The sequence below is a fragment of the Mastigoproctus giganteus genome, chromosome 2 (genome assembly GCF_048544385.1).
Source record: "Mastigoproctus giganteus isolate SK-2022 chromosome 2, ASM4854438v1, whole genome shotgun sequence".
Classification (NCBI taxonomy): domain Eukaryota; kingdom Metazoa; phylum Arthropoda; class Arachnida; order Uropygi; family Thelyphonidae; genus Mastigoproctus; species Mastigoproctus giganteus.
Window position 1 is genome coordinate 189,819,134 of NC_143576.1, and position 25,013 is coordinate 189,844,146.

At 38.2% G+C, this 25,013-nt stretch overlaps 1 protein-coding gene across 1 annotated transcript in view; it reads right to left on the bottom strand.

Moving 5' to 3' along the window:
- Positions 1 to 1,853: 1,853 nt before the first annotated feature.
- The window catches only part of unc79 (UNC-79 domain-containing protein), a 1,082,710-nt gene continuing 1,059,550 nt past the window's right edge, over positions 1,854 to 25,013 (bottom strand). The window contains exons 52-53 of the mRNA XM_090389680.1: positions 15,927 to 15,971; positions 1,854 to 2,095 (exon numbers count right to left, since the gene is read on the bottom strand). Of these exons, the coding sequence (XP_090245806.1) occupies positions 1,916 to 2,095; positions 15,927 to 15,971 (225 nt within the window). The 3' untranslated portion in view covers positions 1,854 to 1,915. The remainder of the gene's footprint in view (positions 2,096 to 15,926; positions 15,972 to 25,013) is intronic.

The following is a 25,013-nucleotide window of genomic DNA, read 5'->3' on the forward strand; positions in this document are numbered from 1 at the left end:
AAAATTAGGGCACAAGAATTACGCAATGTAACAACAGACAGTTTGATTGTTTTAAAAATCAGCATAACATTGTTTACGTGAAAATCAGTGGAGAAACCTATCAGCAGATTAAAAAAATAGAAAGTGAATGGGCGAATTTTTTTTTTTTTTTTTTTTGGTAGTTGTTGGCGCATCGGCTTCTGTGGCCATAATGCACCTCCCAAGGTTTTTGCAGTACTTTGATCCAAGCCCGAGGCGGGATTCGAACCCGCGACCTTTGGAATGGGCGAAAAATGCTTGGGTAGAATGTAAGAAAAGTTATAAGGAAGAAGACATCTGCAATGGCAGAAAAAACAGGAGTGTTTTATAACATGATGACAGATGCAACTTTTAAATTTAAATGTGAAAATTGAGTTGGTAGTAAAAGATCTAAACACCATTTAATCATTTTAATGCATGCAAACACATTTTTCACCCTTTGAATTTAAAATTTGCACTAGGCATCATTTTATAAAACACTAGCTTCACTTTTTGTTACTGGAAAATTGCAGAAACCACACTCTTTCAGAAATGTGAAGAAGCTTCCCATTGAATATGCAGGAGTTATCCAACATAAATCTGGTGTTTTTTCTCCCAAAAGCAACATTGGTTTTGAAGATAATGGATATGGGCATTATTAAAAGCTTCAAGAGTTATTTCAGGTGAACCTTAGTTCTCCAAATGATTGATCAAAAAGAAAGAGGAATATATGATATATTCTATATTGGATTTAATTCATTTGATGAAAGATGTATGGGATACCCCTGCAACAGAGGTACATCCAGTTTATTGTCAGATTTTTCATTAGTGACCAAAACATTAATGAAGACAATCTCTCTCTGTCTCTCAGAAAGGATGAAAAAAAAAAAAAAAAAAAAGAAAAAGGAATTATAAATTTTGACCATTTGTAACTTCTGGATTTGTTTGTTTGTTATTTGGTTTTTAGGAGCATTAGCAACTAAGGCCATATTGCTCCGGGATATGCGGTGGTCATTCCCTGACCTTTCTGCATCCTCCGTATTTGGTGGTGACGGGCTCGAACCCCGGTCTAATCAAGAAGCGTGTGCTACGCACTGCTGCTCCTTCCCACCTGGCTAGGGAGGCGCCTGTATAACTTCTGGAAGTTCTACAGAGAGTGACATAATAAAGACCATACCAAACAAAGAAGATAGTGATGAAGATAACAGATAATTTGTTGAAGATAAAATCACTACACAAAATCTATGCCAACTTAATCACACGCTTGGGATGCTGTGGAGACTTTAATTTAATTTATTTTTTTTGAAAACAGTGACACTTCTGATGGTTTTTTTTTAATGCACTAAGTGTAATAAAAGGAAACCTAATACTGAATGATTAATGATGCATTTGTGAGTACCTTTATTATTTGCTTACTTAATTTTATTTTTATCTATATGCATTCTTATGTTGTTCACATATATTAAATATATATACTCTTTATTTATTTGTCTATTTATTTACTTTCACTTAGCTAGTCACTTTTACTTATTACATTGATACCTTTTATTATATTAATAGAGGCATGTTTTTAAATTATAAGTATTATGCATAACAGCTATATTGAGAAAAACTTCCTATTTTTGTGGTGTTCATTATAACCAAGTCTGACTGTAATAGAAACAATAATTGCTACTTAATATTACTGTACAATTTTCTTTGTTTTTACTATTTTTAATTATATATAAAAAAATTCAAATTACATAAGCAATACAGAATGCAAGAAATATATCAATGATGCTGTAACAAAGCACAAAATTTTGTTTTTGTTTTTGTTTTTTAATGTATCCCATTAATTCCCAATTTAAATCCAGAGCCTGGAGTTAAACTTGTAGTAACTGGACTGCCTTTGGTAGCTTTTTTGATACCAAAATAAACATTATAGTGAATAAAACTGAGTTGCTGCTGATGACTGAATCTCTATTTGTCCCATTTTGAACTGAAGGCGTTGTAGCCACTTGAGAAAGGTAGTTGTAAGAGAAATGATCTCTTCTTTGGTGTGTACTGGAGGCTGCCAATTCAATAATGACTGGAGTCGAACTTGTAAGTGGCTTGGGAGCTACAAGAAAATGAAGTAAAAAGTTTTATTTTACTAAGCAATATGTATTACTTATATATTTATTATAATTATTATTTTATACTTTGATGTAAAAAAAATGCAAAGTACAAGGTTGTTAAAATTAAAGTATCCCTATGAGAGGGCTCTGGAGTGAGTTCTAAAGCTCATACTGAAGAGAAATTTGGACAACAGGTACAATAAAGAATGCACTCGCCATTTATTGGAAAAAAAATTAGTTACAAAATTTGTCACTGTTTGGCATATTTCGCAATACCAGAGCTGCAACAACGTGGATGCCTTCAGGATACCATATTCATGCAAGATGGTGCACCACCCCCATCCACCGTTGTGTCCAAAGTTTGCTAAGGAAACACTTTACAGACGAATGGGCCATCAGCTGTTGTTTCCAGACATCTTGGCACGTAACTATCTTAGTTACGATTATGCAACTAACATAAGTTATTTGCATAATCGTAAGTTATTGCAGGCCACTACTCAGCTCTACTGTACTGTGTAAAAGCAAAGCAGTCTTTTCAAAATCATACAGTAGATGTCTGCCTGCACTAGAGCAGCAATGCCAACAACATTACAGGAAAAGGCACTATTAGTGAAGCTGTACTATCAGAACAGCAACAATGCAGCTGTGGCTATCAGAGAATTCTGGAATCAGAAGCACATGATGTGATATAAGCTTACTAACTTGCTTCATTTTCAACTAATAATACCAATTGCATGTATTCTGTGGTTATTTTGCCTCTTTTGGTGGATGAAAATATGGTGTGAAAAAAAAAAAGCCCAAATGGCGTGATTTGTGCTGACTGTTTGTGCTGTCTGTAAAATGATTGTGAAATTTGAAGCGACAGGATATCTTGGTGTTCAACCAGGTAGAGGTTGAAAACAAGTGGACTCCTCTCATGTTGAAGATGCGGCTATGGCTGTGTGGATTTACCAAGTAGATCTCCATGTGGTAGAGCAAGTGTGCCAGCTGTTTCTCGTGAAGTGGACATGCTGTATTCCACTGTAAGGCTAGTAACGCGTCAGGTGTTGCAGTACTATCCTCACAAGATGCACATGCTACAACACCTAAAGCATGGTGATGCAGATATTCGTTTCACATATGCACTTCAGTTTCTGGCGCGAATGACAGTGGATATCACTTGGCCATGGAACATCCTTTGGAGTGATGAAGCTCACTTCTGCTTAAGCGGACAAGTGAATACACACAACTGTCGCATTTGAGCAACAGAAAACCCTTGAGTTATCCAAGAGGTCCTGTTGCATTCTCCAAATGTAATTGCGAGCGCATTTTTTTTTGTACCTGTTGTCTAAATTTCTCTTCAGTATAAGCCTTAGAACTCACTCCAGAGCCCTCTACATAGGGATACTTTAATTTTAACAACCCTGTATATAAGTTATTATTTTATACTTTGATGTGTTATACTTTTCTTTAAATGGTAGTTGTTTTTCTACCACCAAAACTAAGGCTAAGAGTGGTCAGTTTACTGTGTTCTGCAAATTGCCGCATCTGGAAACAAAATGCTGGGAGGAGAACTGATTGAGGCTAAATGTTGATGGCATCCTTATTCTTGCTCAGAAGATAACTCATAAGGTGGGGGGGTGTCATCAATTTAAATTGAGGAATGCCTTTATCACACGTGTGGTTAAATTTTCTTTCAGACAGAGAGTAATTGATTGCTGGAACAAACTTCAATTTGGTGTTGTTGAAGTGGATAATTTGAATAAATTTAAGGAGGAATTATTAGACAAATTATTAGATAGGATGAACAGGTGATATGAAAAGGTTTTTTTTTTTTTTTTTTTTATTGCTGCAGATGTGATGTGATATAAGCTTACTAACCTGCTTCATTTTCAACTAATAATACCAATTGCATGTATTCTGTGGTTATTTTGCCTCTTTTGGTGGATGAAAATATGGTGTGAAAAAAAAAAAGCCCAAAAAAAATCCAAAAATCTCCTGACTTGATGGGAATTGAATCCCATTCAGGAACTGCTGGGAGTCATGAAACAAGTAAATACATGGGATGTGTTAGAGTAACTAAGAGTAAGAACAAGTGATGTATAATTGCATGTACACCAATGCTAGGAGAATTATAAATAAATTTTATGAATTTGAAGTGCTGGTTAAGACATCCAAGGTGGATATTGTTGGGATATCAGAGACGTGGTGTCAATCAGATATAAGGGATGCAGAATTGGAATTTGGGGAGTACAGTATGTACAGAAATGATCTATATAATAGATACGCCATAGTGTAGATACACCATATTGGTGTAGATACACCATAGATAACTCTTAAGAAACTATGATGGTAGTGTGGGAGGCATCATTTGCTCTGTATCTCATATTGTGCTCTTCCTTCACAAATGATGCCTCCCACACTACCATTGTAGTTTCTTAAGAGTTATCTATGGTGTATCTACACCAATATGCAGATAAATGAACCACTAGGTGGCAGTTATCACAGTGTGCTGAAGTAGGATTTACTCAAAGAGGTAACTACCATTAAGGGTAAAGGGAAGGGTTATTGCTTTCGTAAAGGCGACTACGATGGACTGAGACAGTATTTAAATTCTATACAGTGGGACCAACTGATGATGTTACCAACAGCAAATTCAAAAAACTTATCTTGGAAGCTACTAGGCTTTACATACCAACTAAGAAATATTGTTCAAGGTTTGGCCTAAATGGATGTAAGATGAACTAATGAGACATGTGGCAGAGAAGAAAAATGCATGGGATACATACAAATTAACACGTGACACAGAAGCCTATGATAGATACAAGTTGATCTGTAACCAAGTTATAAAGGAGGTTAGGCAGATTATGAGAAATCTTTGGCAAGGGATGCAAAGAAAAACAGCAAAGAGTTCTTTACTTATGTAAACTCTAGAAGGAAGGGGATGAATCAGATTGGTCCACTTGATATCGATGGGTCAACTGTTGATGATCCTGCTCAGGTAGCTAACAAACTAAATGAATATTTTGCATCGACATTCACACATGAGGAGTTATTCAGCGAGGGGAATTCCAGAGGTGTATTCAACTCTGGCAGTAAGCTAGAGAATCTTGTAATAACTGAGAGTAAAGTGGAGGAGAAATTGTTGAAGATAAACACAAGAAAGGCACCTGGGGTGGATGGGATCTATCCAGTTATATTAAAGGAGGCAGCAAAGGAAGTAAGCAAACCCTTAGCCATAATTATGAGAGCTTCCTTGGACTCAGGGGAGGTACCCACAGACTGGAGATGTGCAAATGTAACCCCAATTCACAAAAGAGGATCAAAGGCTGACACAAGTAATTATAGACCTGTGAGTTTAACTTCTTTTCCAGGAAAATTAACGGAGGCACTGGTTAAAGAAGCACTGTAGGATCATCTAGACAAGGCTTCAGTTATAGCTCGGACACAGCATGGTTTTGTTAAGGGGAAGTCTTGCCTGACCAATTTGATTGGATACTATGATGCAGTCACAAAAGAACTGGATGCAGGGAATAACTTTGATATTATATTCTTGGATCTTAGAAAGGCTTTTGATACTGTTGCACATGGAAGACTGCTGCACAAATTGGAGCAGTGTGGCATTGGAGGCAAATTGCTGGTATGGATAAAGAGGTGGTTGAGGGGGAGAAGACAGAGAGTGGTAATCAATGGATACTGCTCATCGTGGACTAATGTTATTAGTGGAGTCCCTCAGGGTTCAGTGTTGGGTCCATTATTGTTTTCTGTATTTATAAATGATATTGATGATGGTATATCAAGCTTATGTCCAAGTTTGCAGACGATACGAAGGTTGGCAGGGTTGTCAAGGACACTACTGACACTATGCTACTGCTGCTGCTGCTGCAACAGGATCTGGAAAGGTTGAGCAGATGGGCTGAGAGGTGGCAAATGAAGTTTAACATTGACAAATGTAAAGTACTACATATGGGAAACAGCAACCCCAGAGCAACGTATCAACTCTGTGGTACTACACTGACAGTGATAGAGAATGAAAGGGACCTGGGGGTGGTTGTGCAGGCAGATATGAAGTTCTCTGAGCAGTGCAGACGGGCGGCAAGAGTAGCTCATGGTGTATTGTCAATGATATATAGGAATTTTTCTAGCAGGGATAAGGAGGTGATTATTCCCTTGTATAAGGCAATGGTCAGGCCACACCTAGAGTACTGTATACAGGTCTGGAGGCCTCATTTCAAGAAGGATGTAGAGCTGCTGGAACGAGCACAGAGAAGGGCAACAAGATTAGCGAATGGAACAAAGTTGTGCTCTTATGAAGAAAGGCTTAAGTTTTGCAAATTACAGTGTCTGGAGACTAGGCACCAGCGAGGTGATCTGATAGAGGTGTATAAAGCCTTGAATGGTTTGAGCATGCTCAATGCTGATGGGATTCTTCCTCTTGCTCAGAATAATCACCCGAGAAGGCATAAATTCAAATTGATGAAAGACAGATGTAGGATAGACGTGCGGAAATTTGCCTTTAGCTAGCAGGTGGTTGGTTGGTTGGTGGAACAGACTTCCATCTCTTGTCGTGGAAGTTGATAGCCTAAATAAGTTTAAGGCTCAGCTGGACAGGTATTTCGAACGAACAGAGGGTTGAAGTGGAAGTGGTTTTTTTTTTTTTTTTTGGCTGATGCTGCATAAGCTTGCTTTCTTGCATCAAATGCCTCTACTAATGCTAATGCTAATATTATATATAAATATTAAACTCTTACTCTTAACGTATTATGCCATGTGCATTTAGTTACTTTTAGTACAGAAAGGATAGACAGGATAGGAAGGGAGGAGGGATTATGCTGTTAGTTAAGAAACACTTAAAATCTTAGGAAGCTGCATCCAATTGACGTAGATGGGCAGTGCAATGTTAATGTTGAGTCAGTTGGTGTGACATAAGCACTGGGAAAGCAAAAATTAGGTAGGAGTTTGTTATAGGACTAATGACGCTGATGAGTACAATGTACAATTATACAGAGAAATAGGGTGGGCCAGTAAATCAGAGTGTCTTATAATGGAGGATTTTAACTTCCCAGATAGGCTGGAACTTGCGATTTGGTCAATCGCACACTAGCAAGGCTTTTGTGGATTTATTGGATGATTGTTTTTCTATAGCAGCATGTTAGAGAGGCAACAAGACAGAGTAACATTCTTGTTCTGATTATCAGCTGTGATTATTCATGCATTTAGAATTTACAGATAAAGAAACTGCTAGGTGGCAGTGATAACAGTGTACTACTGATGTGGAATTTACTTAAAGATGTAACTACCATCAGGGGTAAAAGGAAGGGTTTTTGTAAAGGTGACTATAGTGGTCTCAGAGATTTTTTAAGTTCTATATAGTGGGTAGGAGCGTGTTATCCAATAGGCAAAAAAGACATCTGCCCAGGCCTCCCCCCCATCAGAGGGGGGTCCCCAAAATCACTGTTTGAAAAACTCATTGCTGTTTTTTACTAATATTTTTAAGTGATTTTTATCGGAAACTGACTTTCTACCTGAAGGTCAATGAACTTGAAGATTAATCTGAAAATTATGTTTTCTTTAAAAATGGTTTTACCGATTTTGATGAAATTTTATGTTCAGTTCTTCCTTAACTAGTTGAGTTAATTGAAAAAATATAGACTTTCTTGTATGGAACCAGTGCTCCTGACAGCCTTATGCTTAAGGGTGTTCCCACAAAGAAGGCAGAACTGCTTATCTGGAACTAGCAGCAAAATGCAGCTAAAGCTTCTCACAGGCTATGATAATAATTGAAAGTGGAAGAGAAAAATATTTTTGCAAATGAATTTGAAAACCTTAAAAATAAAGGTTTATTTTATTTTTTTACAACAATTAATTTACAACATGCTGTAAATCTTTTAAAATCATTGTCATTATATACAATGGCAGACAAAAAACTGCATCACCTTAAAAAAAAAAAGAAAAAAAAAAGTAACATTTCTAGTGAAACATGCAAGATATTGTTTGATTAAGTCATTTTGTTTGTCGCAAAGCAAAGGTATTGCATCAGACAGTAATTGCAAGGTATTGCAACAGCCGCTTCTATAAATACAGTGTTGGAAGAGTATACACGCTCATTAGTATCCTGTTTTGTGGAGGTGTAAGCATGGCTCCATATGTTCAGTTGACACAGAAAAAAAATTGTAGCTCTTGCTCTGTCCAAAGAAAGGCTTTCTACACGTGCTATCACTGATAAAATAGGCTGCCACCAGTCAACCGTATCCCACGTGCTGAAATTAAAGCATGAAATCGGTGATGTGAAATGATGACCTGGATCAGGCCATAAGGGAGTGACTACGCCTTCCCAAGATCGATATTTGAAATTTCGTAATTGCCATGCTAGTGCTCCTGATCTAAAAACGGGACTTTGAGATGGTGTTGAAACAAGTGCACCAACTATCTAAAGATGGCATTCGGAATGTGGTCTGTATGCCTATCGGCCCAAGAAAAAGCCTCTGTTGACCCAACAAATGAGGAAGAAGCGAATTCCTTGGGCTAAAACGCATCTTTCATAGACAAAACAGCAATGGGACACTATCATCTTTTCTGACAAATCAAAATTCAACCTGAAAAAAAAAAAAAAAAAAAAAAATATGATATTAGGGTTACCCCATAAATGATTACATCTACCCATATTCTTTATTAGTTTTTTCTTTATATGGGCCCCCAAATTCCATTTTGCCCTGGGCCCCACGAGGGTATAATTTTGTCTGTAAATTGCATGTATTCTCTAGTTGATTTGCCTGTTTATTGGATGAAAACCCCCAGGTTCTGGGGAAAAAAACTTTGCTATCTATGCCTGAGACCGACTAACTCAGCCACAGAGTGAAAAAAAAGTCCCCTAAAGTTCCTTGTGTCATCCACGGGATTCAAACTCTTGGCTTTTCCACCTGGTGTGAGGTGGACGGTGATGATGCCATTGTGCTACCAGTGCAGACAAAATTCAACCTGCATGTCAGAAGACCAAAATCGGAGGCATACCATCCTGACTGGATAACACCGACTGTAAAGTTCCCCGTCAGTCAGATGGTCTGGAGATGCATAACAAGCAAAGGGGTGGGGCGAATTAAGTTTATTAACGGAACGGTGAATGTAGAAACCTACACTGCTATCTTGGAGGAGTGCCTGAAATCCGTTATTAAGGATCACCACACAGACATCCAAAACTGCATTTTTGAACAGGACTCAGCACCTTGCCACACAACAAAATTGGTCTGTTTTATGCTATTTAGATTTAATGATGGGTTTGTCCTCTTGTCTCACAAGGCTCAAAACATATTTACACCAATATTTTCCCTTGTTTTTCTCCCTTAAGGTGCAGTCATACCTGAGAAATGCTGGCATTACAGTGTTGGACTGGCCCAGCAACAGTCCAGATTTGAACACTATTGAAAATTGCTGGTACATAATGTCGTCTAAAATTGCTCAGAAGAAGTCAACAAGTAAGAATCAGCTGCGGGAGAGCATTGTAAGGGTGTGGTACCACGAAATTGGGCAACCATATATGCATAAGTTCATTAACTCTATGCCAGATCGTTGTAAGGCTGTAATTTTAGCTCGAGGAGGAACAACAAAATATTGAGGACTTATTTTGCTGATTTACAGTACATAATACTATTACGTTAACTTGTCATTTCAGTCTGTACATGTAAATGCAATAAAATGTATGTTTGGTTGTCATGATTGCCATTTGCATGATTTCTCATATTTTCATTAATTACGCATTTCACTCTTTGGGAAGATATTTATTGCAATTAGCTATATCAGGTGGAGTCTTTTTATTGGATTTCATTCACAGAGATATATTCTAGATGCATTCACAAATGCATTTTGAACATTTCTGTAACCCACAGTGCAGCGCAAAACACACAAGAGATGCAGTTTTTTTGTCTGTCACTGTAATTTAATAAATACTTATTCAGATGAAATTGACGCTAATGTTTTAAAGAATTAACGCATTTTACACATTTTGCAAAAAAATGAAAATTTATATTCACCTTCTTTAATGTACGGAGCAATTCAAGGAGGGCAAATATCAACTTTTCCTAATGTGAACATAATTTTAAAAATATTTTTGTCTATTCCTGTTTTGAATGCATCAGCAGAATGATCGTTCTGTGCTTAAAAGAGTTAAGAATTATATTAGAAATTCACTTGGACAAGAAAAATTAAGTAATTTGGCAATAATTTGTATTGACAATGATATCACAATCAGGATTGATTATAATGAACTGATATACAATTTCTCAGCCTAAAAAGCATGAAAAGTCCTTATAATATAAAAATACTTATTAGTTTAAGTGTATGTATTATTTATGAATTATTCTTCTGGATTAGACATTTTTTTATGTCATATAATTTATTTTTTGTTGTTGTCACAATAAAATGAAATTGAAATGTTCTTTATTAGTTTTTTCTTTATATGGGCCTCCAAATTCCATTTTGCCTTGGGCCCCATGAGGGTATAATGCACCCCTGACAGTGGGAACAACTGATGATGTTACCAACAGCAAATTCTAAATGGGAAGCATTCAAGGAAGTAATTTTGGAGGCTACTAGGCTTTTTGTTCCAACAAAGAAATACTGTTCTAGGTTTAGGCCAAAATGGATGTCAGATGAACTAATGAGACTCGTGGCAGAGAAGAAAAATGTATGGGATGCACATAAATTGTCAGGCAACACAGAAGTCTATAGTAGATACAAGCTGTATGTATGTTATTTGATTTTTAGGAGCATTAGCAACTAAGGCCATATTGCTCCAGGATATGCGGTGGTCATACATCCCTGACCTTTCTGCATCCTCCGTATTTGGTGGTGACGGGCTCGAACCCCGGTCTAATCAAGAAGCGTGTGCTACACACTGCTGCTCCTTCCCACCTGGCTACGGAGGCACCTTAGATACAAGCTAGTCTGTAATCAAGTCACAAAGGAAGTTAGGCAAGCAAAGGTAAATTATGAGAAATCTTTGACAAAGGATGCAAAGAAAAACAGCAAAGACTTTTCTACATATATAAATTATAAAAGGAAGGGGATTGGTCCACTTGATATCAATGGTTTGACTGTTGATGATCCTGCTCAGATAGCTGACAAATTGAATGAGTATTTTGCATCTACATTCACACATGAGGAGTTATTCAAGGAGGAGAGGGCCAGATGTTTATCAAACTCTAACAGGGAGTTAAATGATTTTGTAATAACTGAGAGCAAAGTGGAGGAGAAATTGTTGAAGTTAAACATAAGAAAGGCACCTGGGGTAGATGGGATCTATCCAGTTATATTAAAGGAGGCAGCAAAGGAAGTAAGCAAAGCCTTAGCCATAATTATGAGAGCATCCTTGGACTTGGGGAAAATCCCCACGGACTGGAGATGTGCAAATGTATCTCCAATTCACAAAGGAGGATCAAAGGGTGACACAAGTAACTACAGACCAGTTAGTTTAACTTTTGTTCCAGCACGTCTGGATACCTCAATAAGTGATTTTGATAGTAGCGTCTGGCTGCCTCCATGTGGTTAGGGATGGGAGTTGGGGAGCAGGAAACCTGGTGTTCCCTGCCCCCTGGCTACAAAATGGCAGGCGCCAGCATACAACATTCAACAGAACAAACACATACACAGGGCTGGCTTCAGGGGAGATTGAGCAATGTGGCCGCATCGGGCATCAAAATTTAGGGGGTGCAAAATACCATGCAAATTCACTGTATTGCTGTAAATCTTAAGTCGTGATCTTCCAAAAATCGCGATATGAAGTCAATCTTACGTTTCAATTCAATTCGGAAGAGTTCGGATTTCAGTTATCTTGCATTCGAATGAATAAACGTGTTGCTCAACTCACCAGAAACGGGCCCCTGGCCATGTAGGCCACGATCGGAACAGTTTCCATATGGGCGCAGCCAAAGCTAGAGAGCACACACCAAATAATCTCGCACAGGACACTGATAGACCCGGGGCTGGCTCTGCACATACACAGCTACATATATACACACTTGCCGGCCTTGGTGCTATGCCTTTACAGAAGCAGCAGCAGCGTATGGGGAAAACCCTGGTTACCGCCATTAAAACAATAATACTTTGAAATACTTTGTGCTTCCTATACAATGGGGAAGTGACCATCGTAAAGGTGCTTTCGTAAAGGCGACTACGATGGTCTGAGACAGTATTTAAATTCTATACAGAGGGACCAACTGATGATGTTGCCAACAGCAAATTCAAAATGGGAAGCATTCAAAGAACTTATCTTGGAAGCTACTAAGCTTTACATACAAACTAAGAAATACTGTTCAAGGTTTAGGCCTAAATGGATGTCAGATGAACTAATGAGACATATAGCAGAGAAGAAAAATGCATGGGATGCATATAAATTAATGGGTGGCATGGAAGTCTATGATAGATATAAGCTGGTCTGTAACCAAGTCACAAAGGAGATTAGGCAGGCAAAGGCAGATTATGAGAAATCTTTGGCGAAGGATGCAAAGAAAAACAGAAAAGAGTTCTTTACCTATGTAAACTCTAGAAGGAAAGGGATGAATCAGATTGGTCCACTGGATATTGATGGTTCGACAGTTGAGGATCCTGCTCAGGTGGCTAACAAATTAAACGAGTATTTTGCATCTACATTCACACATGAGGAGTTATTGAATAAGGGGAATGCCAGAGGTGAAGTAAACTCTGGCAGTGAGCTAGATGATTTTGTAATAACTGAGAGGAAAGTGGAGGAGAAATTGTTGAGGATAAACATAAAAAAGGCACATGGGGTGGATGGGATCTATCCAGTTATATTAAAGGAGACAGCAAAGGAAGTAAGCAAACCCTTAGCCATAATTATGAGAGCTTCTTTGGACTCAGGGGAGGTACCCATAGACTGGAGATGTGCAAATGTGACCTCAATTCACAAAGGAGGCTCAAAGGCTGACACAAGTAATTATAGACCTGTGAGTTTAACTTCTGTTCCAGGAAAATTAATGGAGGCATTGATTAAAGAAGCACTGCAGGATCATCTAGACAAGACTTCAGGTATAGCTCGGACACAGCATGGTTTTGTTTATATATTGGGATCTTAGAAAGGCTTTTGATACTGTTGCACATGGAAGACTGCTGCACAAATTGGAGCAGTGTGGCATTGGAGGCCAATTGCTGCTATGGATAAAGGGGTGGTTGAGGGGGAGAAGACAGAGAGTGGTAATCAATGGACGCTGCTCATCGTGGATTAATGCTATTAGTGGAGTCGCTCAGGGTTCAGTGTTGGGTCCATTATTGTTTTCTGTATTTATAAATGATATTGATGATGGTATATCAAGCTTAATGTCCAAGTTTGCAGATGATACGGAGGTTGGCAGGGTTGTCAAGGACACTACTGACACTATGCTGCTGCAACAGGATCTGGAAAGGTTGAGCAGATGGGCTGAGAGGTGGCAAATGAAGTTTAACATTGACAAATGTAAAGTACTACATATGGGAAACAGCAACCCCAGAGCAACGTATCAACTCTGTGGTACTACACTGACAGTGGTAGGGAATGAAAGGGACCTGGGGGGTGGTTCTGCAGGCAGATATGAAGTTCTCTGAGCAGTGCAGTGCAAGAGTAGCTCATGGTGTATTGTCAATGATATATAGGAATTTTTCTAGCAGGGATAAGGAGGTGATTATTCCCTTGTATAAGGCAATGATCAGGCCACACCTAGAGTACTGTGTACAGGTCTAGAGGCCTCATTTCAAGAAGGATGTAGAGCTGCTGGAACAAGTACAGAGAAGCAACAAGATTAGTGAATGGAACAAAGGGTTGCTCTTACGAAGAAAGGTTGCAAATTACAGTGTCTGGAGACTAGGCACCAGCGAGGTAATCTGATAGAGGTGTATAAAGCCTTGAATGGTTTGAGCATGCTCAATGCCGATGGGATTCTTCCTCTTGCTCAGAGTAATCGCCTGAGAGGGCATAAATTCAGATTCAGAAAAGACAGATGTAGGATAGATGTACGGAAATTTGCCTTTAGCCAGCAGGTAGTTGGTTGGTGGAACAGACTTCCATCCCTTGTTGTGGAAGTTGATAGCCTAAATAAATTTAAGGCTCAGCTGGACAGGTATTTTGAATGAACGGAGGTGTGAAATGGAAGTGGTTATTTTTATTTTTATTTTTTTATTTTTTTGGCTGATGCTGCAAAAGCTTCTTGCATCATATGCCTCTACTAATGCTAATGCTAACATGGGCTGAAAGTGTAGCTTTGCACTTGGTAGGAAAGCAAAAGTTTGCTGGAACTGATTAACAAAGTTCAGAAATGTTTGACAGAATCAGGATGTAGAATTAAGCTTATTAGGGAGAAGGCGAGGAGGAGGCTGATTTCTGAATTGAATAACTAGAAATGGCAATAGGGAGTATCCAAAATAACAAATGCCTGGGTTGACTTGATTGAAGGCAAGGCCATTAAGTGTAGCTTCAAGATTATCCCCTCATATCTGTTGAGAATATTTTAATGCCTGTCTCAGAGATGGAATTTTCCCATTACCCTGGAAGGATGCATTACTGAAACTACTTTTAAAATCACCAGCAAACCCTGAGGACAGTGTGCAATTCTAACACAGGGCACTGATAGACTGATTTTTTTTTTTTTTTTTTTTTTTGTAAGTTGTTGGCATAATGCACCTCCCAAAGGTTTTACATTTTACTCTAATGGAAGCCCGAGGCGGGATTTGAACCCGCAACCTTTGGGTTGCCAGGCAAGCACTTTATCCATCTGGCTAGCCCAGTTCGCTTCTAGCACTGTATTTCATTACTCAGTTGCCTTGGGAAGTGCATGAACAGATGTTAGCTATGCAAATAATGCATTCTGTGCATAGTGATTACTGTTTATCAGAAAAGCAATAAGGGTTTAATGTCAGGAAAGGGTGATTACATGTGCATCTAGGCTCTGTGTAAATTTACTAGAGTGGTTCCTTGAGCTTTCACTTTCTTTGTGGTTTATAGTGCCATGGAATGTCAATGAAGTTCCTTGTGCCATATGGAAAGCCTGCTAGACTATTCACTATTCAGAATATTTACTTGCTGAGTGTGATGTGTGTTTTGAGAGAATCTTTGGTGAGTTGATAGAACTGGAACAGGACAAAGTGTAATTAAATCCTCAGTGGAAATGGGCACAACCATGTAGTATTCTATTCTTATAATCTGGGGAAGTCCACTTCCACACAGCCATCTCACTTTCAATACTTACCTATTATAAGGCCAAGGAGGTAGCCTACCTGTTTGGCAAGAGCAGCTCAATTAAGAAATGGCCAGTAGAAATGGCCTGGGTCCTTGTGCCAAAAGATGGTAACTGGAAGTCAAAAGTGCTCTATGGGTCTCATTTTGAAGAATTTTGAACCCAAGAAACTACAAGCCCTATGCTACACTACTCCAACTGTCTGGGTTGACATTTAAGTTACCATTTTGTTTGTTATGTTTAATTGTTCCCTACACAAGAATCTTTAGTGGACCCTAAAAACAACTAAAAACTGATACAAAACAAACAATGCATTTCAGTGTCATGTCACGTCATTTGTTTTCTTTTTGTGAAAAATAAAGTTGCTTGTAGTTGTAAAGCTATTTTATAATTAGCCTGTTTTATTGTGCTTCACTGACATTTACTTAACATTTAAAGCTTACATGGAATAAAATAAAATGAATCATGGAGGGATATACTAAAAATTTCCTTTGTCAGGGAAATTTTCAAGTCTTGATCTTGGATGAATATTGCGAACAGCAAAAGCAAGGAGTGCTCATTTGACGAAAACTGTGGCTATCCACAAGAAATATGATAAAAATAGTTAAAAGGGAAATAAAGATAATTACTGTCTTACCTGCCCTTGATAACTATAAAGTACAGGAATCCACATGGGAAGTAGCTGGAAAAATAATAAAACACTTAGATAAAAAACTATTCATTACTCAATGAAAATGTCAATGACAAATTATATATATACATACACACTGAGTGATTACTGAATTATGACCACCCCTATGAAAACTGAATGCGACCCGACCACGTGAGGTACGAGAGTGCGCAGTTAGTCAACCTACATAGCATAGATAAGGTATCAGTGGTTCAGTAGGTAGTAAAATTCTGAGCATGATGGGTAAAAGGAAGGATTTATCGGACTTTGATAAAGGACAGATTGTGGGAGCTTGACAAGCTGGAGCCTCGATTTCCCAAATGGTTGAACTGGCAGGGTGTTCGAGAGCCACCGTTGTTAAAGTGTACCAGGACTGGTACACTTTAAACAATGACCTGGCGGCAAAACTGCAAAGGTCAGTGAAAGGTTGATGTTAGAGGTGAGCGCCGGGTCCGATGACTCGTACAGGCGAACAGGCACAGCACTGTTGAAGAGTTGACTACCCAATACAATACGGGCCAACCCGGAACAATATCTGACATGACCATGCATCGCACACGTACGATGGCTATACCAGCAGACGACCACTACAGCATCCTCTCCTAACCAAGGTTCACCGGCGTAAAAGACTCGCCTGGTGCAAAGAGCATGCAAGTTGGATGTTAGAAGACTGGAAGAAGGCGTGGTGCTGGTTGGATGAGTCACGTTATTTACTCCACACCGTGGATGGTCATGTACGGATTTGGCATCAACAACATGAGGCTCTTCATCCATCATGCATGGTATCAAAAGTGCAGGCGGTTGTATGGAGTGGGGCACGTTTCACTGGTCTCCGCTATCGTCAACTGCTTGCTGACTGTGTACACCCAGCTATGTTACACTTTTTCTCGAATGGCAATGATGTCTTCCAAGATGACAATACACCAAGCCATCGGGCACTTGATGTGTGGGAATGGTTTGAGGAACACAGTTCTGACTTCAAGCATATCAATTGGCCTCCGAACTCCCCCGATATCAATCCCATAGAGCACTTGTGGGACACTATGGAAAAGCATATCATGCCTGGGTACACCAATCACCTCCATATCTGCATTGCTAGCCACATTACACACAGCTTGGTTGGCCATACCTCCCAAACCCTTCCGACATCTTGTTAAATCAATGCCCCGTTGGATAGCTGCTATACTGAGGGAAAAAGGAGGACCTACGAAGTATTAGGTAGGTGGTCATAATTCAGTGATCACTCAGTGTATATATTTAATGAGTAGTAATCATTAATATACTGACGTTAATGAACTTTATTTATGGGCTAATGCATTTGCTGTGGCAATGGATGCATCACTCCATAATGTGTTGTATATTGTATTTTTATAATATTATGGGGAAGATTATAGTTAGATAGTCATGTTAAGATAATCATATTAAGATATATACCTCAATAGATCTACCCACAATCTATAAGTTTTGTATATTATCCTTTGTATTTGTAAAATAATAAGAGGAGTTTACCTCAATATGTAATACTCAATACTGAGTATTACAGCTCTGATTCATACTATCTAATTATCCTTTGTATATAAATTATCCTTTTCCATACTAACTTATATTATCCTATACATTTTCTATAGATCTATCGAGGTATATATCTTAATATGATTATCTTAACATGGCTATCTAAATAAAATCTTCCCCAGAATATTATAAAAATACTATATACAGGGTGATTCAGGAGGAATAGTAAATATTTTGGGAGGTTATAGTATCAATTATTCTGAGTAAAAAGGTTCACATAAACATGTGTCCAATTCTCAATGGATACAGAGATACAGCTGTTTCAAACTGGCAAGCACAGCTCCCTGAATCAGATGTGACCAAGAAGCAGTTATAACCTGATGCTGTTTGGTGTTAGAATGTTGTTAACAATGCCGCACATTTTCACACATGCTGAATATGGCAATATGGTGTTTGGCTACGGTTTTTGTGGTTGAAGTGCTACTGCTGCTTGTAGAGAATACCATTGAAAGTTTCCTAACCACAGAATACCGGATTCAAAGAGCGTTTACTAGTGTTTACACCAAACTGCATGAGAGTGGTACAGTTCCCAGTGCTCATATTTCTTCTGAACATGCAAATGAACAAAATGTGGATGAAATAGAACACATTCTTCAGTCGGTAGAATGTAGTACTACTATTAGAACATGAAGAATTTCTATGTGTATCGGTGTTCTGCAGAGAAGAGTATGGTGAACATTATGTGAGCACGGCTTGTATCCATTTCACATACAGCGGGTGCCCAATGATCGGAATTTTGTCGTGGGTAAATGCTAATCACTGATTAATTCCATTAATACTGTTCAGCGATGAAACTACTTTCACCTGTGACAGTATCAACAACACCTGTAACTCTCATAGGTGGTCAGACGTAAAATCCACATGCCACTGTAGAAACAAATTTTCAACATCGCTTCTCTGTAGACATGTGGTGCATTATCATCAACAATCAGTTGATTGGGCTTGTTGTGTTACAAAATCGTCTTACAGGGCCCATTTACTTAGAATTTATGGAAAATGAACTTCCACTACTGTTGGAGGATGTTTCCTTGGCTACAAGGAGTGGTATGCACTTTCAGCATAGCAGAGCTCCAGCACATTACACCCATCTGGTGATACAATATTTAAATTGAACTTTCCCTGAAACGAGGGATTGGCCACGATAGTCCCGTTCATTGGCCACCAAGATGTCCAAGACCTCACTCCGTTAGATTTTTGTTTGTGGGGATGAAAAGTGTAGTATAAAAAGAAAAGGTGAATACAAGAGACTAATTGCTTGCTTGCATTTTGGATACTGCTGCCCTCATAAAGGAACGCCAAGACGACCTCAGAAGAACAACACGTCATATTACCACAGGAGTTGCAAAGTGCATTGAGGTTGGTGGTGAGGTTTTCGAACATTAATTGTGAACTGTAAAAAATTTGTCAATTATTTGTGTTTTGTATCATTCAAAAAGTCAATAAACACAAACAATAAGTCATTTATCATTCTTTAATACCTCTCATAATGGCTTTGTGCATGCCAGTTTCAAACAGCTGTATCTCAGTATCCATTGAGAATTGGACACATGTTTATATGAACTTTTTTACCCAGAATAATCGATACTATAACCTCCCAAAATATTTACTATTCCTCTTGAATCACCCTGTGTATATATATATATATATTTTTTTTTTTTAACCTGGTGGTTTTATATTAGTTGTGCTGTGTGAATAGATCTACGTGAGATATTCTGGTGTAAATAGCAAAAAAGAAAAAAAAAAGTGACAGCAAAATTCAAAAATAGTTTTAAACTCCGTGGAATGTTTCTCTATGCAATATGAGTTTTTCATTAATTTATGAGAACTCAGAGGAATTAAATGTTTCAATAAGTTTTTCTTAAGTATTCGTTCCTTTTGATTATCTCAAAATGAGAATTATGATTTTCTTAAAATTATTATCTCAAATGAGATTATCTAGGACTTATATCTTCATGCCACTTACAAGATCTCTCTGTTTTCCTCCTGTTTCATTCCTATGTGTTTTCTGAGATGATTTCTGTCTATGGTAAATCTTTGTATTTGAAATTTTCATAGCTGTCCAAGAATTTGCAGATAAAAGACCTACTGGGTGACAGTGATCATTGTGTATTGATGTGGTATTTACTTAAAGATGTAACTACTTTCAAAGTCAAGGGAAAGGAGTTTTTCTTAAAGATGGTTACAGTGGCATTATGCCACTTGCCCTAATAGCTAAAGCCCTATTTCTCACTTGCCCTAAAAGTATATGCTCTATGTCCCATTTGCCCTAATCACATTTCTGTTGTGTGTATGTATCCTTATCTTATTTTTTCGGAGTGAATAAAACTATAAAAATGGACTTCAAAAACATAATGAATAAAATAAACAAATATAATATCAAAATAATAATTAATTTATTTTCTTTATACAAATATAAATTATGTTTAAAATACAAATATAAATTACGTTTAAAATACAAATAAAAATGATTTAATATCAAATAAAGAAATAAATGCAAGTTTAAGATACAAATACAAATGTCTTGATATCAAATAAACACAAGTTTAGAATACAAATTATTAAAGTTTAAATTACACTAATCACACTAAAGTGGAAGAAAGTAACACACAAAAGTGTGCAATTTTATGTCCCCATTTTGTCTACCTGCTGTTAATTTTTTTATTAATGCCCTCGTATTTACGGTTTATACGAGGTGGAAGATTACCAACATTTATTAATTCTAGTATTCTCTTAAAGTTAGCTTGTTGTTTTTTTTAAATGGGTAACCATCTTCCATATATTAACATGATGGTGCCCCACAGATGTATTTTTTTTTTTTTAAGGTATAGTGCCATCTTTCCATATGATTTATTGTCCGAGGACCAAAATTTGCACGATGATTCCACAACGATGGCAGAAAGTGAGCAGTGGGTCCAATCCAATTTGTTTTGAAGTATTCTATAAGCTCTTCACACTTTTCATATGAAGGATGTTCTTGCGGTGGAGACGTTCTCGAATGATTCCGTTCCAAGCTTTCTCTAGTTCATCTAAAGAAACAAATGCCAATCCCACCATTGACTTTACTAACTTTCTGACAATCTGTTCCTTGGTGTATGCCAATTGTAATCCTAAATGTACTTTCTGCCCAACTGCTTGACTGATATGAAATAAACAGCTCTTAATATTAGCATCAGAAAATGTTTCCTCTGTGGATCTGATGACAGCACTTTTGTAATCAACTTAGAATTTTCTTGGTTGAAACATTGTCCCGATTTCAATGCTTTCTGTTGAATTAATCAGAACATGTGACTGTAAGTTGATTTTGACTTATCTGGAAGAAGAATATAAGGAAACGGAAACATTTGGCCTCTATGCACGGCATGAAGAGTATGCAATTGGCAAAATAATCGAGAGACAACTTTAAATGTTCTACCCATGTAAATAGCATTTCCTTGATTTCTGCAGAGAATATGAAGGAACTGCACAATTCCGAAACCAAGAGTCTTTTCTTCCTCACCATCTTCAAAAAATAACAAAAATTCTTCATCTTCCAACTTCTTATATTCATCTGGGATGATCAGTTTTGATAATGAATCCGGAAGACAAAGATGAGATTTAGCAGAAGCTCTAAGAACCAGTGATCATACATTCTCATAGCTGGGCATAGCAGAAGCAACTTCTATATCTTCAGAATCTAGTGTTTTGTTTAATATTTCCCTATAAACTGTAGTACCTGTGCTTCTGGCTGTGTACTGAGGGGGGTTAACTCACTTGCTCATCAATCCCCCTGTAAAGGGTCATTAGAGTGAAAAGGGTTGAAAATATGCAATTAGGGCAACCGACAGTAGCCCCCCCCCTTACCATTGGGACACGATTAGGGCAGGCATTCATTAGGACAAGTCACCAATCTAAGATTAGGGCAAGTGAGACTAAACCGGCTACAGTAGTCTCAGATAGTTTTTAAATTCTATGCAGGACCAACTGATGAAGTTACCAACAGCAAATTCTAAATGGGAAGCATTCAGAGATATAACCATTAAAGCTACTAGACTTTTTATACCAACTAAACCAACTAAGAAATACTGTTCAAGGCTTACACCCAAATGGATATCAGTTGAACTGATGAAACTCATGTCAGAAAAAAAAGAAATATGCTTGGGATGCAGCTAAAATTATCAGATGATATAGGTGCCTACAGCAGTCTATATAATCTGATAATGATAGTCTGAAATCAAGTCACAAAGGAGGTTAGGCACGTAAGGCAGATTAAAAGGAGTCTCTTTTAAAGAATTCAAAGAAAAGCAGCCAAGACCACTTTACTTATGTAAATGCTAGAAGAAAGGGAGGATGAATCACATTGATCCACTAGATATCAATGTTTTCATTCTTAATGGTTCACACATGAGGAATTTTTTAAGGATGGGGATGCCAGAGGTGTATGAAATTCTAACAGGGAGCTTTTACAATTTCATACACCTCTGGTTTGAATTATTTTGTGATAACTGAGAGGAAAGTGGAAGAGAAATTTTTGAAGTTAATTGTAAAAAAAAGGTGCCTCGGAAGAATGGGATTTATCCTATATCACGGGAAACAGTGAAAGAGGTAAAAAAAAACCTTCAGCCATGATTATGAGAACATCCATGGATTCAGGGGAGGTCTGGACAGGAGATGTGTGAATGCATCCCCAACTCACAAAGGGAGATTGATATGAGTAATTACAGACCTGTTAGCTTGCCTTCCATTCCAGGGAAAATAATGGGGTTAATGGTTAAAAAAAAAGTTCTTGTTTATACTCTAGCATGATCACCAGATTGGAGGAGTTTACAATAAATCATGAATACAATTTTAATCATATTAATTAGCATTAGCATTAGTAGAGGCATTTGATGCAAGAAAGCAAGCTTATGCAGCATCAGCCAAAAAAAAAAAAAAAAAAAAAACCACTTCCACTTCACCCCTCTGTTCGTTCGAAATACCTGTCCAGCTGAGCCTTAAACTTATTTAGGCTATCAACTTCCACGACAAGGGATGGAAGTCTGTTCCACCAACCAACCAACCACCCGCTGGCTAAAGGCAAATTTCCGCACATCTATCCTACATCTATCTTTCCTCAATTTGAATTTATGCCCTCTCAGGTGATTATTCTGAGCGAGAGGAAGAATCCCATCAGCATTGAGCATGCTCAAACCATTTAAGGCTTTATACACCTCTATCAGATCACCTCGCTGGTGCCTAGTCTCCAGACACTGTAATTTGCAAAACTTAAGCCTTTCTTCGTAAGAGCACCCCTTTGTTCCATTCACTAATCTTGTTGCCCTTCTCTGTACTCGTTCCAGCAGCTCTACATCCTTCTTGAAATGAGGCCTCCAGACCTGTACACAGTACTCCAGGTGTGGCCTGACCATTGCCTTATACAAGGGAATAATCACCTCCTTATCCCTGCTAGAAAAATTCCTATATATCATTGACAATACACCATGAGCTACTCTTGCACTGCACTGCTCAGAGAACTTCATATCTGCCTGCACAACCACCCCCAGGTCCCTTTCATTCTCTACCACTGTCAGTGTAGTACCACAGAGTTGATACGTTGCTCTGGGGTTGCTGTTTCCCATGTGTAGTACTTTACATTTGTCAATGTTAAACTTCATTTGCCACCTCTCAGTCCATCTGCTCAATCTTTCCAGATCCTGTTGCAGCAGCATAGTGTCAGTAGTGTCCTTGACAACCCTGCCTACCTTTGTATCGTCTGCAAACTTGGACATTAAGCTTGATATACCATCATCAATATCATTTATAAATACAGAAAACAATAATGGACCCAACACTGAACCCTGAGGGACTCCACTAATAACATTAGTCCACGACGAGCAGTGTCCACTGATTACCACTCTCTGTCTTCTCCCCCTCAGCCACCCCTTTATCCACAGCAGCAATTTGCCTCCAATGTCACACTGCTCCAATTTGTGCAGCAGTCTTCCATGTGCAACAGTATCAAAAGCCTTTCTAAGATCCAAGTATATAATATCAAAGTTATTCCCTGCATCCAGTTCTTTTGTGACTGCATCATAGTATCCAATCAAATTGGTCAGGCAAGACTTCCCCTTAACAAAACCATGCTGTGTCCGAGCTATAACTGAAGTCTTGTCTAAATGATCCTACAGTGCTTCTTTAACTAGTGCCTCCATTAATTTTCCTGGAACAGAAGTTAAACTCACAGGTCTATAATTACTTGTGTCAGCCTTTGATCCTCCTTTGTGAATTGCGGTCACATTTGCACATCTCCAGTCTGTGGGTACCTCCCCTGAGTCCAAGGAAGCTCTCATAATTATGGCTAAGGGTTTGCTTACTTCCTCTGCTACCTCCTTTAATATAACTGGATAGATCCCATCCACCCCGGGTGCCTTTCTTGTGTTTATCTTCAACAATTTCTCCTCCACTTTACTCTCAGTTATTTCAAGATTCTCTAGCTTACTGCTAGAGTTGAATACACCTCTGGCATTCCCCTCGCTAAATAACTAGTCATGTGTGAATTTCGATGCAAAATATTCATTTAGTTTGTTAGCTACCTGAGCAGAATCATCAACAGTTGACCCATCGATATCAAGTGGACCAATCTGATTCATCCCCTTCCTTCTAGAGTTTACATAAGTAAAGAACTCTTTGCTGTTTTTCTTTGCATCCCTTGCCAAAAGATTTCTCGTAATCTGCCTTCACCTGCCTAACCTCCTTTGTAACTTGGTTACAGATCAACTTGTACCTATCATAGGCTTGTGTCATGTGTTAATTTGTATGTATCCCATGCATGTTTCTTCTCTGCTATATGCCTCATTAGTTCATCTGACATCCATTTAGGCCTAAACCTTGAACAATATTTCTTAGTTGGTATGTAAAGCCTAGTAGCTTCCAAGATAAGTTCTTTGAATGCTTCCCATTTTGCATTTGCTGTTGGTAACATCATCAGTTGGTCCCACTGTATAGAATTTAAATACTGTCTCAGTCCATCGTAGTCGCCTTTATGAAAGCAATAACCCTTCCCTTTACCCCTAATGGTAGTTACCTCTTTGAGTAAATCCCACTTCAGCACACTGTGATCACTGCCACCTAGTGGTTCATTTATCTGCAGATTCTTAATACATGAAGAATCACTGCTGATAATCAAATGAAGCGTATTCCTCCCTCTAGTTGCCTCCCGAACATGCTGATGTAGAAAACAATCATCCAATAAATCCACAAAAGCCTTGCTAGTGTGTGAGTGACCAGCCCCCAAATTCCAGTCAATATCTGGGAAATTAAAATCTCCCATTATAAGACTCTCTGATTTACTGGCCCACTCTATTTCCCTGTACAGTTTCTTATTATACTCATCAGAGTCATTAGGCCTATAGCACACTCCCACTCTCAATTTTGATCTCCCAATGCTTATGTCACACCAAACTGACTCGACATTGCACTGTCCAGCGATGTCTACTGGCTTCACTTCCTTGGATTTTAGGTATTTCT